General features: G+C 42.1%; 1 protein-coding gene across 1 annotated transcript in view; it reads right to left on the reverse strand.

Annotated features, from left to right (window-relative positions):
* Nucleotides 1–2,142: 2,142 nt before the first annotated feature.
* LOC130368165 (prolactin-releasing peptide receptor-like) overlaps nt 2,143–21,144 on the reverse strand; it is a 300,552-nt gene continuing 281,550 nt past the window's right edge. Inside the window, exon 3 of the mRNA XM_056571531.1 lies at nt 2,143–4,062. Coding sequence (XP_056427506.1) covers nt 3,429–4,062 — 634 coding nt within the window. The 3' untranslated portion in view covers nt 2,143–3,428. The remainder of the gene's footprint in view (nt 4,063–21,144) is intronic.

Here is a 21,144-nt window from a genome sequence, read left to right on the forward strand (position 1 = left end):
TATTTCTTCTCAGGCGAACGAACTGTCCGTACGGGATTCCTTTTTCCACAACTTCCGGATGGGAGCTGGTAAAGTGCAGATGAGCGTTTTTAGCAACTGGCTTATGATACCCTTCGCTCACTATTCGATCTTGTTCGATGATCAAACTGATGTCAAGGAACTCAATTGCATTGCCCCCATATAGATGTGTGAACGACATATTGGCAGTATTGACATGGTTCAAGTAACTCGAAATCTGTGTCTCAGAACCCGACCAAACTACCAATATGTCGTCCACAAAACGAGAATAAAATGTTATGTACTTGAGGAACGGGTTTTTACTGTTTTTTCCTTGACATCAGTTTGATCATCGAACAAGATCGAATAGTGAGCGAAGGGTATCGTAAGCCAGTTGCTAAAAACACTCTTCTGCACTTTACCAGCTCCCATCCGGAAGCTGTGAAAAAAGGAATCCCGTACGGACAGTTCGTTCACCTGAGAAGAAATAATATATCTGAAGATACTTATAGGTCACAGGCGGACGAGCTGCAAAATCGTTTACGGGAAAGACAGTATCCCGAGGAGCTTATACTGTCTGCCAGACTACGTGCAGACAAGTGTAAGAGAGCAGACCTTTTGAAATACAAAAACCGCAAGTTAAAAACCCCAAATACTGATAATGATAAACGGTTTGTATTTGTATTTAAGAACTCCCCCATTAATAACATCATAGACCAAGCAGTCAGGCGCAACTGATTTATTATTGAGAATGATGAAACTTTGAATACAATCGCAACTAGGAAGCCATTAATAACCTATAAGTATAATATAACATTAGGTGACATTCTAAAAAAGAAGCGAAAAAAGAAAAAGGAAGAATCTTGACTTAAAAGTGGAACCCCAATAGGAAATTATCCCTGTAATAGTTGCAATTTTTGCAAACATAATACAAGACAAAAAAGTATGCGGTTGGGCGGCCATTTGCATACGGTGAATTCATTGATCACTTGTAGATCTAAGTTTGTCGTGTACGTCATTTTTTGTCCGTGTGGATATTTTTATATCGGTAAAACGATTAGACAACTATTTAATCGCATCAGAGAACATATGTATTCGTTACGTACCCGCAAGGGAGCTCCTCGCCTTATTAATCATGTTGTTGAATCCCACGGCGCAAATCCTGATGTACTGACATTTGCTGGGCTGGAGAAGGTGGAGCCTAAACCAGGTATCTCCTTAGATAAGTTTCTCTTACAAAGAGAAACTTATTGGATATTAAAAACGAATGCATGTGGCCCTTTGGGCCTTAGCGATAAGGTTGATTTGGCCCCTTGTTTTTAATTTTTGCACTTACTCGTTTTTTAACTCACATGATCTAGGTAGGTCAGTACCATTTTTTGGTTGCCACCCCCCTATGTCATCATCACACACGTAGTCATCTTTGATAGGTTGAACTGTTTGGTTACCTGTATTTAATGATCTCGTGTCACATTTTGCAACTGAGGCCCGAAGAAGCACGTCCACCGTGTGAAACGGTTCCGTTGCCTACCTTTTGTACCCCCCCCCCCATCTTGTCTGTCTCTCCCCTGCATTTATTTGTGAGTATGCCGCAATAAAGAAGGATCTCAAGTAAACCAGCGTGGTGAGTTGCCGACTGTTTTCTTCTTTCTACTATCAAGATTTGTAAATTACTTCTATTTAAAAATCTTACTCCTTTCAGTACTTATCAGCTGCTGTATGCACCACAGGAAGTTCTTTTCTTTTTTAAATAGTTTTGTTTGTCTGATCACAGTGCTCTCTGCTGACACCTCTGTCCATGTCAGGAACTGTCCAGAGCAGGATACATTTTCTATGGGGATTTGCTCCTACTCTAGACAGTTCCTGACATGGACAGAGGTGTCAACAGAGAGCAAAAGTCTGTATAAATTTATAGCCAATACACTTCAATGGGATTCCGTTGTCCCATTCACACAGTAGAATTTCTGCAGCAGAATTTCTGCTTCAAGAATGCAGTTGAAGTAAATAGGCAATTAGCCTTAGCGCTGCTGCAACATGCTATGCATGATTGAATTGATCCCTTGCTTGCTATTAACTATTGTGTTGTTGTCCTTTTCTGTGATACAATGTAGACCACTATATAATGGATTATTCTTTATTTAGAAGGAACAATGTAATAAAAAAAAATATTAGAGTTAAAATGGAGGCAGGACTAGAATCAAGAGTCAAGAATTGGGGATATTATTTTATTGTTGACTCTTTAACCTTTATTTTGGTCATTTCTGATTATTACAGACATACATGTTTTGCATTTTAACTTCTACATTCATTTACCAGAAACTGACATTTAATTGGTTAAGAATTTCAGCTAGAAAAGCAATGGCTTAAATGCTTCAGATGAGTGTTTGTTGAATGAACAATGTACGGGTATCACGATCATACCTAGGCAACTTCGCAGTGCAGCATGTTTTTACGTCTTTTAGGCAGCAATACGTTTACAAGAAGAGTCAGCCCTTAAGACGTTAGAAAAGTCCGCTATCATAAAAATAAACATCATGAAACCTCTTAGAAGGCACATTTTTATCAATGTTATTCATCTCTGTATTCTAAAGTGTCTCTTATAGAGATGACATCTAAGTTCCTTGGTAAATGGCTCACTGCAGTTACCACATTGTTACTGGACCTAATTGCTGTCATAAGTGAGAAAATCCAACTGTTCATCGAAACTGAATCTCTGACTTTTTAATTTTAAACCTGAAGGAGTATCCGAAAAACCAGGGATAGATGTTTTCTCCCATGGATCATGGCATGCCTATTGGTAAAGCATTTGGTGACTTAAAGAACATACCATAGTTTCATAGTAGTTTTAAATGGTCACTTACATTTGAACAAACATTGCATAAATCCATAGTACAAGTAAATTTAAGAAAATTAAAAATATATCTTATTAGAGAAATGACTCTCTACCAATTTATCAGGCTCCTTCCTCCCCTATTTTTCTAAATGTATTCTTAATTCTGAAAAATCTGCTAAAACCCATCTTGTGAGGAGCAATGTAGAACAGGTTACTGAAGGTAAAGGTAAAGTGTTATATTTCACCCAATGCTGTATTCACAACTTACACTACTCATCAATGCTGCTACTCCTTGTGATAATGCCGTATGAAACTATATGGGAGCAAGATTTCCACTTCTAGGTTGTGTGTTTGCAGTGTACAGGAGTCCTCATAGAATCAGCTCCTCCCACTAGCTCAGGGACAACCAAAAATTAGAGATGGAGGCTGCAGAGGGTAAAACTGGTAAAATATGCCATACACAAGTTATGTAATGGCCAGAAATAGTGCTTCTCCCCAAGTATACACATTGTAGCTTGCCCTGAAATGTTTGTTGAAAGGTTAGTGACCATTTAAATCCTTAGGTTGTCTTTGCTACTAAGAATAGACAAGGTGACTTCTAGAGCATCACACTCACGGCCACACAATTGTTAGTTGGGATTATTTTACGTTTAAAGGTGAACATCTTCTTTAGCTCACTGCGGAATCGGTCATGAAGCCAGGCATACAAGAATGGGTTGCAACAAGAGGAACTCATGGCAAACCAATGACAGAAAAGCTGAATAAAAAGGAAATAGTGCTTGTTAATGAGATCGATGTCAATGTCCCGAATAATATTGAAAACATGGATAGGAAGCCAACATATTCCAAAGGCTGATACCACCAACACAATGAGCCTGAATATCTTCCTCTTGCGTAGTCTTTCAAATTCAGCTTGACTTTGAGTGGGATGGCCTGGGACCACTCTGTTTTTCAGCTTCACCGTAATGCAGATATAGGATAATGATACTGCAGATAAAGGAAGGATGTATGTGATGATCAGGGTGCTGTACCCATAGGCCAACCTTGCTGTCTCTTTATCAATCCAAAGTTCCTCACAAATGGCAAAGCCTTGCTGTTGGAACTCTTTATAATAAGTGTGGGCAATAGCAGGTCCAACCAAAGCGAAGGACAGAAGCCAGATACCTCCCAAGACATAGACACACGTAGTAACAGATATTCTTCTTTTCAAAGGGTGTACAGTTGCATAGTACCTTGTGAAAGACAGAGAAAAAATGAGAAATAATTAGAGGCTCCCATAACTGCAGTCATATTCCAATTACTCCGGATTAGAGACGTCTCCCGACAGTAATTACTTCTTCCAGTAATTTAGCTTTAGAAAGAGCAATCTGTGTAGTTATGTTGTAGCTTCATGCCATTTGAACATTTGGCAAAGAAGTAATTTGATGTCTAATTAATGTGTTATTCTAATGAAGATGGTTCTGCTTTGTGGGTGAAAACCTCATAAACCTTCTGAAAGATGAGCTATCTCTACATATTTACAAGTGGCTGCTTGGCTATACTTTTAAAGGGAAAGTCTCATAGTTACATAGGGTTGAAATATTGAAAAAAGACCATCAAGTCCATCAAGTTCAACCTATATCCCTAATATGCCTTTACTGTGTTGATCCAAAGAAAGGCTAAATACCCTTTTGAGACTGATGCCAACTGTCCCATACCAGGGGGACTAATTCCTTCCTGCCTCCAAATATGGCAATCAGATAAAAAAAAAAAATCCCTGGATCCATTTTCTGTCCTTATAGATCTAGACTCCATAACCTGTTATGTTATGAATCTCCAGGAATGTGTCCAGGTCCCTTTTAACTTCTTTTATTGAGTTTGCCATGACCACCTCTTCTCATTATAGACAATTCCTTCCATATGGGAGCCACCGTGGTAATCAGAAGAGGTGGCAGACACCCCAACTTAAAACTTATGATACGGTCAGCTATCAGCATGCCATATTTAAAAGGAATTTTTCATCCAGTATTGGGCTATTGGAACCTGCCGCACAAGTATGTTTTGTCTTCCTTTGGATCAACACAATAGGGTCATAGATTCAATTTGATGGAGCATTATCTGTTTTTAACCTTATCTGCTATTAAACAATGTAACTGCAATACATGGATGACTTGAGTTGCTGTTTGTAGGAGGTTTTCATCTCTGGGTCATGGATGGAGATTCTCTGGATCTCTGGATTCAAACCTGGCTGATATATTGCAGAGATTTCAGCAATGTGGTTTTCCGATAAATGGGATAGTTGCAGAAATTTCTGCAGCAAACTTTCTAAATTTACAATAAACCAAGGTACCTCCTTAATATTGAATAGGGGACCTACACACAGAACATTTTATCTTAGGTTCTTTTTACACTACCTTGCTCATGTACATTTGGCATCCATGCCCACAGACCCCCTATCATCTGATGGAGGCCAAAAGAGTTTCAGTTTGGCTTATATTTGAGTGTTTTTTGTCAAAGTTTGGCTGGATGGAATAGCACTAATCCATAGAGCAGAATTCCGTAAAGAATTTTTCAAATTACAGGAAAAACAACTGGCACTACCAATTCATTTAACCTCTTCTGCTGTTAAATTCAACATTTAGGACTTAGCTCTGCATTGTGATTTTCAGCAAGAATGTAAGTATACACGGCCACAGTTCAAACATACTTCCAAAGAAACAAACAACTTGCATCACCCACAATGGCCAGGATAATTCTGGTGTTTGTCAGGATTGCATAGTCAGGGACACAACTAGTTTTTTCTTCTCTATACCCAGGGGCAGACACAGATAGCAGAGGGCCCCTGTGGAAAGAATGTGCCTGGGCCCCCCCTCATACGTCAATTGTTCCGGAGCCCCCCCTTCATATGTCACACACTGAGGTGGACTCTCATATGTCACTTGCTCAGGGGGGCCCCACCCATATCAGTTGCTCAGGAGTGCCCTCCTAATATCAGTTGTTAATTATTTCTTAAGGCCCCCATATGCTCATTCAGGCCCCCCATATCGATGCTCTGAGGCAGTGACAGACAGTCCCATCAGACCTCAGATCAGACTAAAAATAAATAAATAAATAAAAGGGGCTAAGATGTCTAGGGGTGCAGTACCCCCTTAAAAGAATGCGATCAGCCTATGAATGAGTGCTTGCTTGTTTCTGTGTTGATCACTGTCCCTATTTGTTGGCTGTATTTTTGACCGTTAATCGCCCTAAGACAAACACTGAGGACAATTTAAGGTCTCGTCCAAACTGCAGACATTCCGCTTGCAGCAGAATCCCATTGTTTTGAACGGGATTCTGCTGCTTTGCTTTGACTGGGGAATCTCTGCAACGGAATTTCACCAGCAGAAAGTAAATCCACTCAAAGAATGAATATGTTCATTCTTTGGGCGGAATTCTGCTGGGTCTGTCTGCACGGTCCTACTGGATAAAATAATGGCGCACACTGCAAGCAGACATTGAGCCAGCAAAATTCCACTGGCTAAATGTCCATAGTGTGAAAATGGCCTAAAAGGGTTATACCAATATTAAATAGGCTGTACCAAGAAGTACCCCACAAAACATGTTCAAACTCCATGCATTTGTTATTCTGGGTCAGGTTCAAACTCAGGACCCTAGCTCTGAAAGCAACAATGCTTACACAGAATGTGCTCTGATCCCTGAACTCTGAACTTTGCACTCTTGTTGTTTGTACAGTAGCTAAGTATCATGTGGCACTATATTACTTATCTACTGTTCAGATCTCATGTAAATGACAGTCTTCCGCAGGGGCAGTACTAGATTCTATAAAGTCCCAGTGAAAAATCAGATGGGACCCCCACAACCCATGAACCTACATAGAAATGCTAGATAGCAAAAAGCAGGCAACTTCTTGTTCCCTATAAAAAAAAAAGGCAGAATGTTCTTGCACATAGGTGGGTCCCTTAAACCTCTGGGCCCCAAAGCAGTCAATATGGTTTGCTGAAAGCATTAAAGGGGTACTTCGGTGGGAAAAAAAATGCTTTTTAAATCAACTGGTGGCAGAAAGTTAAACAGATTTGTGAATTACTTCTGTTTAAAAATCTTTACCCATCCAGTACTTGTCAGTTCTTTTTGAATTCATTTTCTGTCTGACCACAGTGCTCTCTGCTGACACCTCTGTCCATGTCAGGAACTGTCCAAAGCAGGATAGGTTTGCTATGGTGATTTTGATTTGAATTTTTTTTTCCACCGGAGTACCCCTTTAAATACAGCAGTGATTTCCAACACTATTATTATTATTTTCTCTCTCTTCGTTTCCTCCCTTATCAAGCTTCTCTATAGTAAAGTGTTATAATTCTAGTTACATAAACATTATAAATCTGTTGTTTACAGAAGTGAATTTTTTGTATCAAAACACTTAGTCAGCCGATCCTTGCAGAACCATATCACTCTGTTATTGTGCGCATTAAGTTTCCTAATTCAATAAATTAGACACCGCAGGGCAGGATGGAATTGTTATAAGTTAATAACACCTTGCTTTATTGTCAGTCCAGAGGCAATGTCATTATCACTTTGGACACCCACAGAATTCACTCCAAAGAAAATCTCTTCTGAATGTGTCTCTTTGTTGCTTTCAAAGGACACTATGAAAGGAGACTGCTGCCACAATCATCATTTATACCGTATACTGGCATTGACTGTGGACGATGGGTGCTATTGGTTTTATTTTTTCTTAGATGAAAACAACAGTTTCGTCCAGCCAGCACTCAAGGAATTTATTTATTGAGTCATTTTGGAAACCTGATGTAGGGTTGATAAATATAACGCAATAAAGTATTTTTTAATACACAATATCACTATCAAAGATAGAAGGTTAAAGGCTGTCACTGAGATACCATAGTGCTGAATATATATATATATATATATATATATATATATATATATATATTTAGAATCTGATAAAAAAAAATATATAGTATACAGCAGCGCTCGCAGGGACTTGCTAATACGTGTATGACTAGTGGGTATTGCCGGTGCAGTGATTAAGTGCAATACTTTGTTGTAATGGGATGTTTTCCACAAGTACAACACATACAGGCAGCTGAAAGAACACAGGTACAGGTTACCTTTAGTGTATGTGTGCATGACATATATTCTCCCAGTCCTCCGATGTCTAGATCTATGGTGGTTGTTCCAGCAGGGATTCAGCTATGTTGCTTGGTGATTTGTATTCCGTGCTGGTGCTCCAAGCGTGTGTGGAAGTCTTTATACAGCTGCAGGGAAATCTGCCCCGGCCGGTGGCATCTCCACCTGCGTGCTACAAAGTGAAAGAAGTAAAAGTCCATACCTACAAGTGACGTCACTAAGGTATAACAGATGGGCCAAAAAGGATAGCTCCAATGGCGTTTCGGAGAATGGCATTCTCCTTCCTCAGGGATACCCTGGCCCTCCATGATTAGACTATTTATACCTTTCACTATAATGCTTCCCACATGCACCAGATTAAGTGCTGATGATAATTAGTATGCACACATGTTGTTGCTGATCCTCTTGCAAGGATAGCACCCAGCATGTAGTATCCTCTAGTAACATCTCCCTACAGTATATGTGGAAAAATACATCTGAAATAACGCATATCAAAAACGCACCATGTGAATGCAGTCCCACTATATATTTCCAAGATATTTTGCTATTCCTTTCATTTTTGCAGGTTTAATATATAGCATACTCATGATTCCAAAAAGGCAAACAGTTCAAAATCAACATTGAGACCAAAAGGGACCAAAGTATTAAGATAAAAAATCCACCTGCATTCCGCTTTGGATAATTGGGAGATATAGCTCCCCCCTCTCGAATATGGATGTATGTGTTCCTTTTAGTCCCTTTTGGTCTCAATGTTGATTTAGAACTGTTGTAACTGAGTATGCTATATATTAAACCTGCAAAAATGAAAGGAATAGCAAAATATCTTGGAAATATATAGTGGGACTGCATTCACATGGTGCGTTTTTGATATGCGTTATTTCAGATGTATTTTTCCACATATACTGTAGGGAGATGTTACTAGAGGATACTACATGCTGGGTGCTATCCTTGCAAGAGGATCAGCAACAACATGTGTGCATACTAATTATCATCAGCACTTAATCTGGTGCATGTGGGAAGCATTATAGTGAAAGGTACAAATAGTCTAATCCTGGAGGGCCAGGGTATCCCTGAGGAAGGAGAACGCCATTCTCCGAAACACCGTTGGAGCTATCCTTTTTGGCCCATCTGTTTTACCTTAGTGACGTCACTTGCAGGTACGGACTTTTACTTCTTTCACTTTGTAGCACGCAGGTGGAGACGCCACCGGCCGGGGCAGATTTTCCTGCGGCTGCATAAAGACTTCCACACACGCTTGGAGCACCAGCACGGAATACAAATCACCAAGCAACATAGCTGAATCCCTGCTGGAACAACCACCATAGATCTAGACATCGGAGGACTGGGAGAATATATGTCATGCACACATACACTAAAGGTAACCTGTACCTGTGTTCTTTCAGCTGCCTGTATGTGTTGTACTTGTGGAAAACATCCCATTACAACAAAGTATTGCACTTAATCACTGCACTGGCAATACCCACTAGTCATACACGTATTAGCAAGTCCCTGCGAGCACTGCTGTCTACTATATATTTTTTATCATATCTTTAATCTATTAATGGTGATACAGGGTCCCATTGTGTCGACATTATAGCTGCTGTGGGGCACACTGCCTGAGATCCATAGCACCAAGGTATATATATAATTGATATATAGAATCTAATGACATAGTAAAATACTATTTTAGTAGACAGGTAGTGTGGGGGTAGCAGAACAAAACCATTAGTGTTGCTCATGAATATCCGCAATTTGAATATTCATCGCGAATATCGCATATTTGCAAATTCATGAATCTTACGAATTTCACGATTAAAATTCGCTATTACGAATATTCGCCTTTTTTTCAAACTGTTTTAAAAACTGAGCACATTGTAGGGATCTCCTTCGACTGATAAATGCAATGCTTGTATCATTTCATTAAAGACCCAGGGATGAGACTGTGAGGCGAAAGGTTTATGCATGCGAATATTCGCAATGCGAATATTCGTGGAAATTCTACCCTACTTATGCCTCTGAGCCAATGAGAGTTCTGCAAGCACAGTTGTCAGAGCTTAGCAACATCCCTAGCAACGTCCCTCGCATGATGTTATAGCGCGCATGCGCAGACGAGAGAAATTTCGCTATTAATTTCGCACTCGCAATAGCGAAATTTCGCAATTCAAAAAAACGTCATGAATATAATGAATATTTGAATTTCATGAATATGGGACGAATATTCGTCCTCATATTCGCAAAATATCTCGAATTCGAATATGGCATATGCCTCTCTTCACTAAAAACCATATGTGCACATGGAGCATCCAATCAAAGAAGAATACACCCACAACCTAATGTATACTGTGCCAGCCCACAAGGGAGGAGAATTGTGCTCTTAATGAACCATATATGTATACTTATAACCATTCAATGATAGTAGACACATCCTCAATTAGGATAAACACAGCGGGTGGTATTTATCAAAGGATTTAGACTGGTTTTTCCTGTCTAAATTTGTCGCACAGAAAGTCACAGTCTAAATATGTGCGACTTTTTTGCGACTTTTGTTAAAGAGGATTTTTAGAACATGATGCATTCTAATCTATTTTAGACGGAAAAATGCATTGGTGCTGAATTTATCAAAAGCGACTTTTCAGCGATTGGCTGAAAGTACGCTGAAATGTCAGACCATGCTGGAGCAGGTTTAAATACAGTCTAAAGCATAGATTCCGAAGTCCGTGCGCAGAATTTATCAAGAGCCATGCGCCTTTTGATAAATTAGGTGCAAAATAGACCGGCCTAATGCTCTGTAGTTTGGTCTATATTGATGCGGGACATAGACAGCTTTGATAAATCTCCCCCAGACTCATTTATAAAGGAGATACCCTCCGTTATAATAGACACACCCATGACTGTTAGTATAAGTTCAGAAATAAGTTTATCATTGGGGGGGGGGGGCACAAACACACAAACGCAAGGATGTAATACGAATGAAGTAGGAGGAGAATGAAAAAAGTGAGAAGCTGAGACAGAAGCGGCCATCTTGAAAGATGCTCAATAAAAGATGGATCCACCATGCTGGGTGAAGTAACTAGGCCATATTTGAGGAACAAGTCCCAGCTGGTCAAATGAGATTAAAGACACACAAGCCCATGTAACTCTCCCTACATGAATAATTTATACTAAGGACTGACATTTTGTAAAGATTTATTGTTTTATGTACTGTCTGCCATGTTGACAAGAAAAATACAATAAATCCCTCTGAAAAACCATTAGGAGAGGGGTGGATTGGCCACAGTGAAGGGGAGGACTGGGCATGACTGGGTTTCAATTGATTTGGGGCAGGTAATGTATTACTAGTGTGGAGAATGGGGTGATATATAAAAATGTGGTTAGTAGAAGAGGTGGCATTTTGCTATTTAAAGTGGGAGATAGTGGGAAGTGCTCACCATTTCCAAGCAGTGCCCAGATCTGAGATCAGCAATGCACTGCAGCTCACTTTACAAAATAGCTGTCTGGATTTTGCAGGACTTACAACAATAAAAGATCAGGCTTGCTTGTTATTTGGTTAAGGAAGTTTTGGAAGGCAGTTATTATGTTGGATTTATGGGGCCCATTGGATGTATAGTAATCCCCTTGAGAATCTTCCAAAGTGGTTGTTACAGTGGGAGCTGCCCTAGGGACAGGTGTAAAAGTCAACAGGCAGTTCCATATCCTACACAGACTTCTAACCCAAAGCAGTAAGCAGCAGGGGATTATGATGTGGTTACTGCTTTAATAAAGTCTAAATCTAAATCTCCACCTGTATCCTAGCAATGTTTTTTATATATAGTATAAGGTTTTTAAACAAAATGTATTATATTAAGTGCGTTAATTATTTATTGTTGTAAATTTTGTATGTGATAATGCACTGAAGAGGCTGCCGGGGCCATCACTTTTCACCAGTCTTCTGTGTATATTTATAGGGTACAAATTGGTGGGGTTTGGTTGGAACTTTAGATTTGTTATGTAGACCACAACCATCTCTCCAAGCACTACGGTCATGAGCTGTGTTGAAATAAATAATGACATTTTCCAGTAGCATGAAGTGGGTTCTAAGAAACAATTTCCATTAATTTTAGTTACCAGGTTACTAAAAGCTTTACTACAGGACAAGAGGCAACTGGAAATATGAACACACATCTTTACCAGTCCCTGATACACTAATCACTAAAAACACTCACAGCTATACAAAAGAATGGACCTCTAAGCTTGAAGCCTCATGCACATCATGAGCCACATGCTCGAAGGCTGTCCAGATGCACATAATTCTATAATATGTGTTCTGATTTATTATAGAGATATTTTCTTTTAGGTTAATACCTTTACAGAGAGTCCCATCTCTTCAATATGACATCATATACACCATAGGAATATGTGGACAACCGATGGCGCTGCTTAGTGCCGTTACCAAAGATAGAGTAGGTGCAAAATGCTCACGTACCTGAAGGTGTTGTGCTCAGAACCCAACACCTCTTATAGCATATAGTAGCGATTTTTTTGCGTGGCTGCCACCGGACCTTGATCCACCCGCAGTAGGGTGGCTAGAAGATACTTGCGGTACCGCTGATTGGGTCCAGACAGAGAGAAAACCCCAGGTTGGTTGCGGGGTGCACAATGCTGATAGCAGAAAACCACGGGCCCCGCGATCATAAAAGGGTTTGTTATATTTTGCAATAGATGACGCGTTTCGAGAGCGTCCACTGTCTTTTTCAAGATTCTTACAGAAGTGACGTTATGACAGCATTTTATACATAAAACATTTGAAAAAGCCCGGGAGATACCTGACTTAGTGACGTAATGCAGGTGAAACATCACATCCTGTTCACAGAGTCAGGTATGCACATCCAATCAGGACAGGGTACTTATGGACAAAATAACCATAATTTGTATAAAAACTATTAAATTTATTACAAGTTTAATGCAATTTTAATAGTTTTTATATAAATTATGAATCAGTGCATGGCTTTATTCATCTCGTGTTGCAAGCAGCTAAGTTTTGGCTGTCTCACAGAGCCATTATCAAGCCGTAATGATAATGGTTGTGTGAGACAGCCAAAATGTAGCTGCTTGCAACACATGATGAATAAAGTTATGGACTGATTAATCTGAAGGAACGGAGTGCTGCTGATTCTTAGTTTTTTTTAATACTGGAGGGCCTCCATCTATCTGTCTATCATCTATCTATCTACCTATTGTATTTATTTATCTATCCATATCTATCTATCTATCTATCTTTCTGTCTCACATCTATCTATCTATTGTATTTACCGTATATACTCGAGTATATGCCGAGTTTTTCAGCACGATTTTTCATGCTGAAAACACCCCCCTCGGCTTATACTCGAGTGAACTCCCCCACCCGCAGTGGTTTTCAACCTGCGGACCTCCAGAGGTTTCAAAACTACAACTCCCAGCAAGCCCGGGCAGCCATCGGCTGTCCGGGCTTGCTGGGAGTTGTAGTTTTGAAACCTCCGGAGGTCCGCAGGTTGAAGACCACTGCGGCCTTCAACATCATCCAGCCCCCTCTCACCCCCTTTAGTTCTGAGTACTCACCTCCGCTCGGCGCTGGTCCGGTCCTGCAGGACTGTCCGGTGAGGAGGTGGTCCGGTGGGATACTGGTTCCGGGCTGCTATCTTCACCGGGGAGGCCTCTTCTAAGCGCTTCGGGCCCGGCCTCAGAATAGTCACGTTGCCGTGACAACGACGCATAGGTGCGTTCATTGCCAACGTACTTCTGCGTCATTGTCAAGGCAACGCCTCTATTCCGGGCCGGAAGCGCGGAGAAGAGGCGCCCCCGGTGAACATAGCAGCCCGGACCACCTCCCCACCGGACCACCTCCTCACCGGACAGCCCTGCAGGACCGGACCAGCGCCGAGCGGAGGTGAGTACTCAGAACTAAAGGGGGGTGAGAGGGGGCTGGATGATGTTGAAGGCCGCAGTGGTCTTCAACCTGCGGACCTCCGGAGGTTTCAAAACTACAACTCCCAGCAAGCCCGGACAGCCGATGGCTGCCCGGGCTTGCTGGGAGTTGTAGTTTTGAAACCTCTGGAGGTCCGCAGGTTGAAGACCACTGAGGGCGAATGATGAGAAGAGGATGATGAAGGGGGGGTGTGAGGATGATGAAGGGGGGTGGGGATGATGAAGGGGGGATGTGCGGGATGATAAGGGGATGATGAAGGGGGATGTGTGGGATGATAAGGGGATGATGAAGGGGGGATGTGCGGGATGATAAGGGGATGATGAAGGGGGGATGTGTGGGATGATGACAAGGGGATGATGAAGGGGGGATGTGTGGGATGATAAGGGGATGATGAAGGGGGGATGTGTGGGATGATAAGAGGATGATGAAGGGGGGATGTGTGGGATGATGACAAGGGGATGATGATGAGGATGTTAATGACGGGTCTGGATGATGACAGGGGGGGATGAGGTATTTCCCACCCTAGGCTTATACTCGAGTCAATAACTTTTCCTGGGATTTTGGGTTGAAATTAGGGGTCTCGGCTTATACTCGGGTCGGCTTATACTCGAGTATATACGGTAATTATCTATCCTTATCTATCTAACTATCTATCTATCGTACAAGAATCGCTGTCATCTTAATTTCACAAGGATTAACACAATGGTGTTGCAATCTTCCTTGCAAACTATCTTCCTTGCAAACAATTTGATCATTTTTATCATTAAACTGTGAAGCCCAGTAAATTCTGCTTACACGTCTTCCACCTAAGTACACCCTAATCTGTAAATAACACCCTAAGTACACCCTAATCTGTAAATAAAGTGTACACCCTAATCTGTAAATAAAGTGTAGTGCAGTGTACTGTAGCTCCGTTCAAGGGAGTCTTATAGTTTCCATACACACAGCTCTCCTTTTTCCATAAACCTGAAGACAAACTAACATACCAAACCTGCCTAATGAAACCTTTCATTTGAGCCAAAAAATCTTAATAATCTCTGAAGTGATCCACAGTGTTATTTACTGTATCCAGCAATGTTAGTCCTGGCCCTGAACAGTGGCACTGTGGGCTTTATTAAGGAAAGAATGGCATATGTGATGTGCATAAAGATTGGAGACTGAAATGGAATGTGAAATGTTCTTGGCATGTCAAGTGGCTCAGTGATCCACGGTGGTATTTAGTGTATCCAGCGATGTTAGTCCTGGCCCTGTAGAGCGGCTCTGTGCCTTTAGTAATTACAGAATGACCTATGTGATGTGCATAAAGCATTAGAGACTAAAATGTGTCTGGTGTCACTGACACAATGTACTGTGGTTTTATTTAGCATAATGAAGTACATAGTAGAGACCTTTGTGCTGTCTATTGTGCAGGAGAGAAGAAAGTGAAGAATTTAGCTTTATCTACAGTGGCCCAGATGTATCAATCTGCCCATGACATAAACTGGAGAGATTTGTCCTTACCGACCAATCACATCTCAGCTTTTTATATCCTTATGAGATTTGGTAAAATGAAAGCTGTGCTGTGATTGGTTGTTACGTGCAAATCATAGTCTATGTCTAAGGCAGATTGATAAATCTGGGACTCACTGAGTATATTTATTTGAATTTGTGGTGCATGTGCTACTTACTCTTTTATTGAAAAGGCTGGCAGTTTCCATAGGGTAATCAATATGACAATGAGGCATGAAAGCTCCCATTGGCCTGCTGGTTTAGAGTCATTGGGGTTGGCATACTTTTACTGTGGGATTGGACCAAATGAACTATTCTTCACTTTTCAGGTACATCAGTGACCTTGGGTATCTATGACCATGTTGCCTGTTTACCAGTTGTCATTTGTTGTGCCACTCTTAGTGGGTACTAACCACTGTATGCTGAGGAAACTCCTCAAGACCTGTTCTTTTGAAGGAGGTTGCGGAAGCATGAGGAGACCATATAGTGGCTGAATGACACAGCCTGGAGTTGGCGGCAGCATAAGGAGAACATATAGTGGCTGAATGACACAGCCTGGAGGTGGCAGAAGCATGATGAGACCATATAGTGGCTGAATGACACAGCCTGGAGCTAGCATCAGTATGAGGAGAACATATGGTAGCAGAATGAGAAAGCCTGGAGGTGGCATCAGCATGAGGAGAACATATGGTGGCAGAATGAGACAGCCTGGAGTTGGCAGCAGCAGCATCAGACATCCTGAAAGTGACCCGGTGACAGAGTGGTGTGGTGGGTGGCAATACCAGTACCCGGTGACGAAGGTGGGTAAAAAAAGGAGAACTTGGCATCAGATGTGTGGCATCAGGCGGGTGGCAGGATCAGAATAATAGCTGAGGCAGATATGCAGAAGAAAACTGTCTCTTTTGTAAAAGTGTTAGTGAGCACAAGTAAGTATTGAGGATATGCATTACATAAAACTTAACTTTTAATAATATGCTTAGGATAAAATATATGGACCCACATTTATTTTTAAATCAAACCACCACCTAATATTGATGTGATGCAAAGACCTCTAAAAGGTGGAAAGAAACAACAAATGGTAAATTGTAACTGGTGGGGGTAAAAACTTCCCCTGTAAGGCTCCCTCCTAGGCTCCAGGAGACACAAAGATCCGGCAGGGGTCAAGGGGAAGTCAGTCCCCTTTATAGGGTCAGCACCCAGCAATGACCAATTACCGGCATGCTGGCCCTATAGGAGCTATAACACTGCAAAAAAAAAGTGAAAAAAGTTAAGAAAGGTCATTTAACCCCTTCCCTAATAAAAGTTTTAATCACCCCCCCTTTTCCCATGAAAAAAACTGTGTATATAAAAATAAAAATAAACATATGTGATATTGCTGCGTGCCTAAATTTCCGATCTATAAAAATATATCGTTAATTAAAACGCACGGTCAATTGTGTACGTGCAAAAAATTCCCAAGTCCAAAATAGCGTATTTTTGGTCACTTTTTAAATCATAAAAAAATGAATAAAAAGCAAACAAAAAATCCGATCAATGCAAAAATGTTATTAATAAAAACTTCAGAACATGGTACAAAAAAATTAGCCCTCATACTGGCCCATACGTGGAAAAATAAAAAAGTTATAGGGGTCAGAATATGACAATTTTAAAGGTATAAATTTTCCTGCATGTAGTTATGATTTTTTGCAGAAGTACCACAAAATCAAACCTATATAGGTAGGGTATCATTTTAACCATATGGACCTACAGAATAAAGATAGGTGTCATTTTTACCGAAAAATGCACTGCGTAGAGACGGAAGCCCCCAAAAGTTACAAAATGACATTTTTTTTCAATTTTGTCGCACACTGAATTTTTTTTCCGTTTCGCCGTGGATTTTTTTTGGTAAAATTACTAATGTCACTGCAAAGTAGATTTGGTGGCACAAAAAATAAGCCATCATATGGAATTTTATGTGCAAAATTGAAAACGTTATGATTTTTAGAAGGTGATGAGGAAAAACTGAAAATGCAAAAACGGAAAAACGCGGAGTCCTTAAGGGATTAAATCTCACAGAGCCAGCGTGCGCGCACTAGGGGGTGGGTGCATGCACGCTGGCAAACAGAAGACATAGGAGCGAGGAGAGGTGACTTGGGGCAGGGGACACCGGAGTGCCTGCGGTCCTGGGAGCGGACCGCAGCACCAGATTAGAGCAGAGGCAAGTGCCTGCAGCCGGGCCACTGGACCGCAGGAGAGCTTGTAACAGTACCTCCTTAGGTCTCCCCTTCTTTCTACGGTGCAGAAACCTGAGAACCAGATCCCAGTCTGAGATATTTTCTTCAGGTTCCCAGGATCTCTCCTCAGGACCAAACCCCTTCCAGTCCACCAGAAAGAACCATTTTTCCCTGATCGTCTTGGTGGCAAGAATCTCCTGAACTTCAAACACATCAGAGGCCCCGGAAACAGGAGTAGGAGAGATGTTCTTCTAAAAGATCCGGTTAAGAACCAATGGCTTGAGGAGGGAGACTTGGAAGGCGTTCGGGATGCGCAGAGAAGGAGAAAGATGTAATTTGTATGCAACCGGATTAATGCAGCATACAACTTTAAAAGGACCCAAGTACCGCGGTCCCAGTTTGTAACTAGGTTGCTTCAGATGAACATACTTCGCAGAGCCAAACCTTGTCCCCGGGAGAATAGACTGGCGGAGATCTTGTCGGCTTGGGACTTCATGCGAGAGAAGGCAAACGCTAAAGAACACCAGGTTTCCTGCCAAATAGTTTGAAAGTTCCGGACCAAAACATCTACTACTGGTACATCAGAAGAGGTGGGCAGAGGAAGAGGAGGACGAGGATGAAGACTGTAGACAATAAAGAACAGAGAGGTACCAGTAGACTCAGAGTCACGTTGATTGTAATAGAACTCAGCCCAGGGTAACAGATTGGTCCAGTCATCCTGCCAAGCAGAAACGAAATGGCGAAGATACTCTCCAAGGACTTGATTCACCCATTCTACTTGGCCATTGGTTTGAGGATGGTATGCTGATAAAAAATCCAATTTGACTTTGAAACAAGAGCAGAGGGCCCGCCAAAACTTGGAAACAAACTGAACCCCTCTGTCCGAGATGATGTGTAGCGGAAGACCATGCCGGCAGAAAACATGTCGGAAGAATAGATCTGCCAAGTGAGTACAAAATGAGCCATTGAAATGATCAACGACCATCCAGATGACCGTACAATTGGAGGAAAACAGCAAATCGGTGATAAAATACATGGCAATATGGGCCCACGGACACTCTGTAAGAGGCCCGCAGGTTTTCTATGAGGCGTTTTGTCACGGACACAAATTACGCAGGTGCGGACATTGTCAGCAACATCGCGCTCCAGGTTCGGCCACCAGTAATGACGAATGATGAGCAAAGTAGATTTCCGTACTCCTGGGTGGCGAGCCAATAGAGAAGAATGCCCCTAGTTCAGCACCTTAGCCCTAAGGCAAGTGGACACAAAAGTCTTTCCCCGGGGAACTTGCTGAAGATCGACCGGTTCTGCCGAAATCAATCGATCTCTCAAAAGATTTTTATGGTCCATATAGATATTGATGGGAAAAGTTGCTTCTTCTAACAAGTGATGCCATTCTTCCAGGACGAGCTTAATGGCCAAGAGTTCCCGATCACCTATGGCGTAATTCTTCTCAGCAGGGAAAAAAGTTTTAGAAAAGAAGCCACATGTCAGCGTTTTGCCCTTGGAGGATTTCTAAGTCAAAACTGCTCCGTCAACAACTGAAGAGGCATCCACTTTAAGGTAGAACGGCTTGTCAAGATCAGTTCTCGTTAGTATGGGTGCTGAGGCAAATGCCGACTTCAAACGAGAAAAAGCTTCCTCCGCAGCAGATGACGAGGACTTGGGGTTGGCCCCTTTCTTGGCAAGGGCCACAATCGGAGCTACCAAAGTGGAAAAGTGCGGGATGAACTGCCAATAATAGTTGGCAAACCCAAGGAAGCGTTGAATAGCCCGTAGGCCAGAAGGTCGTGGCCAGTTAAGAACCTAAGACAGCTTATCAGGATCCATCTGTAGGCCTTGGTTAGAGACAATATAGCCGAGAAAAGGTAAACTCAATTTCTCGAAAATGCTTTTCTCGAGCTTAGAGGCGGTTGCTCCGAAGGCGTCGCAGAACCTGACGCACATGAGTGCGATGAGCTTCTAAGTTGGGCGAGAAGATCAAAATGTTGTCCAGATACACCACCACGCAAGTGTAAAGGAGATCTCGGTAAATGTCATTGACAAATTCTTGAAAAACGTCCGGAACATTACAAAGACCAAATTATATCACAAGGTACTCGTAATGCCCATCACGAGTATTAAAAGCCGTCTTCCACTCGTCACCTTCCCGAATTCTGATTAGGTTATATGCCCCTCTCAAATCCAACTTGGTGAAGATCTTGGCTCCCCGTACATGGTCGAATAGTTCAGAGATTAGTGGTAGAGGATACCGGTTCTTTATGGTGATTGCATTGAGACCCCGGTAATCAATAGATAGACAAAGAGATTGTCTTTTTTTTCCACAAAGAAGAAACTGTCTCCTGTTGGATTGGAAGACTTCCATATAAAACCCTTCTTTAGGTTCTCTCTGATGTATTCAGACATGGCCTGCATCTCTGGGGCCGACAAGGGGTAGATTCTTCCTCAAGGGGGTAAAAAACTCAGCAGAAGATCAACTGGACAATCATAGGGTCAATTAGGTGGAAGGCAAAACACGTCAGCAAAGTCTTGATAGGAGGTAGGCAGACCCGGCAGAGAGGGACAAGGAATGGGATGCTTCAGTTGAATTGTCAACAGACAGCGATTCTGGCAGTCCTGGCCCCAATTTGAGACTTCTCCAGAATGCCAATTTAGCACAGGGGTGTGGCATTGCAGCCAAGGCAAACCGAGGAGTACAGAAGAAGAACAGCGAGGAAGCACGTAGAACCTGATCCATTCCTTGTGCATAGCACCAACTTGCATCCTCAGAGGTTCTGTGAACTTCACAGAGGAATTAAGACACTCCCCGTTGATAGAGGAGATGTACAGTGGTTTCGCAAGTTGTGTGACTGGTAGACGAAATTTGAAGGCCAGCGTGGCATCGATGAAGTTCCCTGCAGAACCAGAGTCCACAAAGGCAGAAACGGGGAGCGAGGATCCAGTTGAGGTGAAGAGCTGGACAGGCAAGTATAAGTGAGGAGAGGAAGTATTCACACCTAGAGATGCCTCTAGAGATGTATCTCCCACGTGCCCTAGGTGCGTGCGTTTCCCGGATGCTGAGGCCGAAGAGGGCAATTTATTACGAAAATGCTCCAGACTGGCACTGTACAGGCAAAGGTTCTCTTACCGTCGGCGCAACCTCTCTTGTGGGGACAGGTGAACACGATCCACCAGCATGGGCTATTCGGCAGGAGAAAAGGACGTAGGCTGAGGTGGCAGCTTAAACACCGGAGCCAAACAGGGAAGACGACGAGTATGGGCAATTTCGCACTCTTGTCGGAGCTCCTCTTGCCTCTCGGCAAAATGCACATCTATGCGGGTTGCCAGCAGAATCAATTCACTTAAGGAAGATGGTGAGTCCCGTGTGGCTAGTGCAACCTTTACCCTGCTAGAAAGTATTTTCTTGAAGGTAGCACACAGGGCTGCATCATTCCAATCCAACTCAGATGCTAGAGTATGGAATTGGACCGTGTAGTTGCCCACAGAAGAGCCCCCTTGGCAGAGGTTCAGGAGGGCTGTTTTGGCCGAAGACACCCGTGCTGGCTCCTCGA

The sequence above is a fragment of the Hyla sarda genome, chromosome 4 (genome assembly GCF_029499605.1).
Source record: "Hyla sarda isolate aHylSar1 chromosome 4, aHylSar1.hap1, whole genome shotgun sequence".
NCBI lineage: Eukaryota > Metazoa > Chordata > Amphibia > Anura > Hylidae > Hyla > Hyla sarda.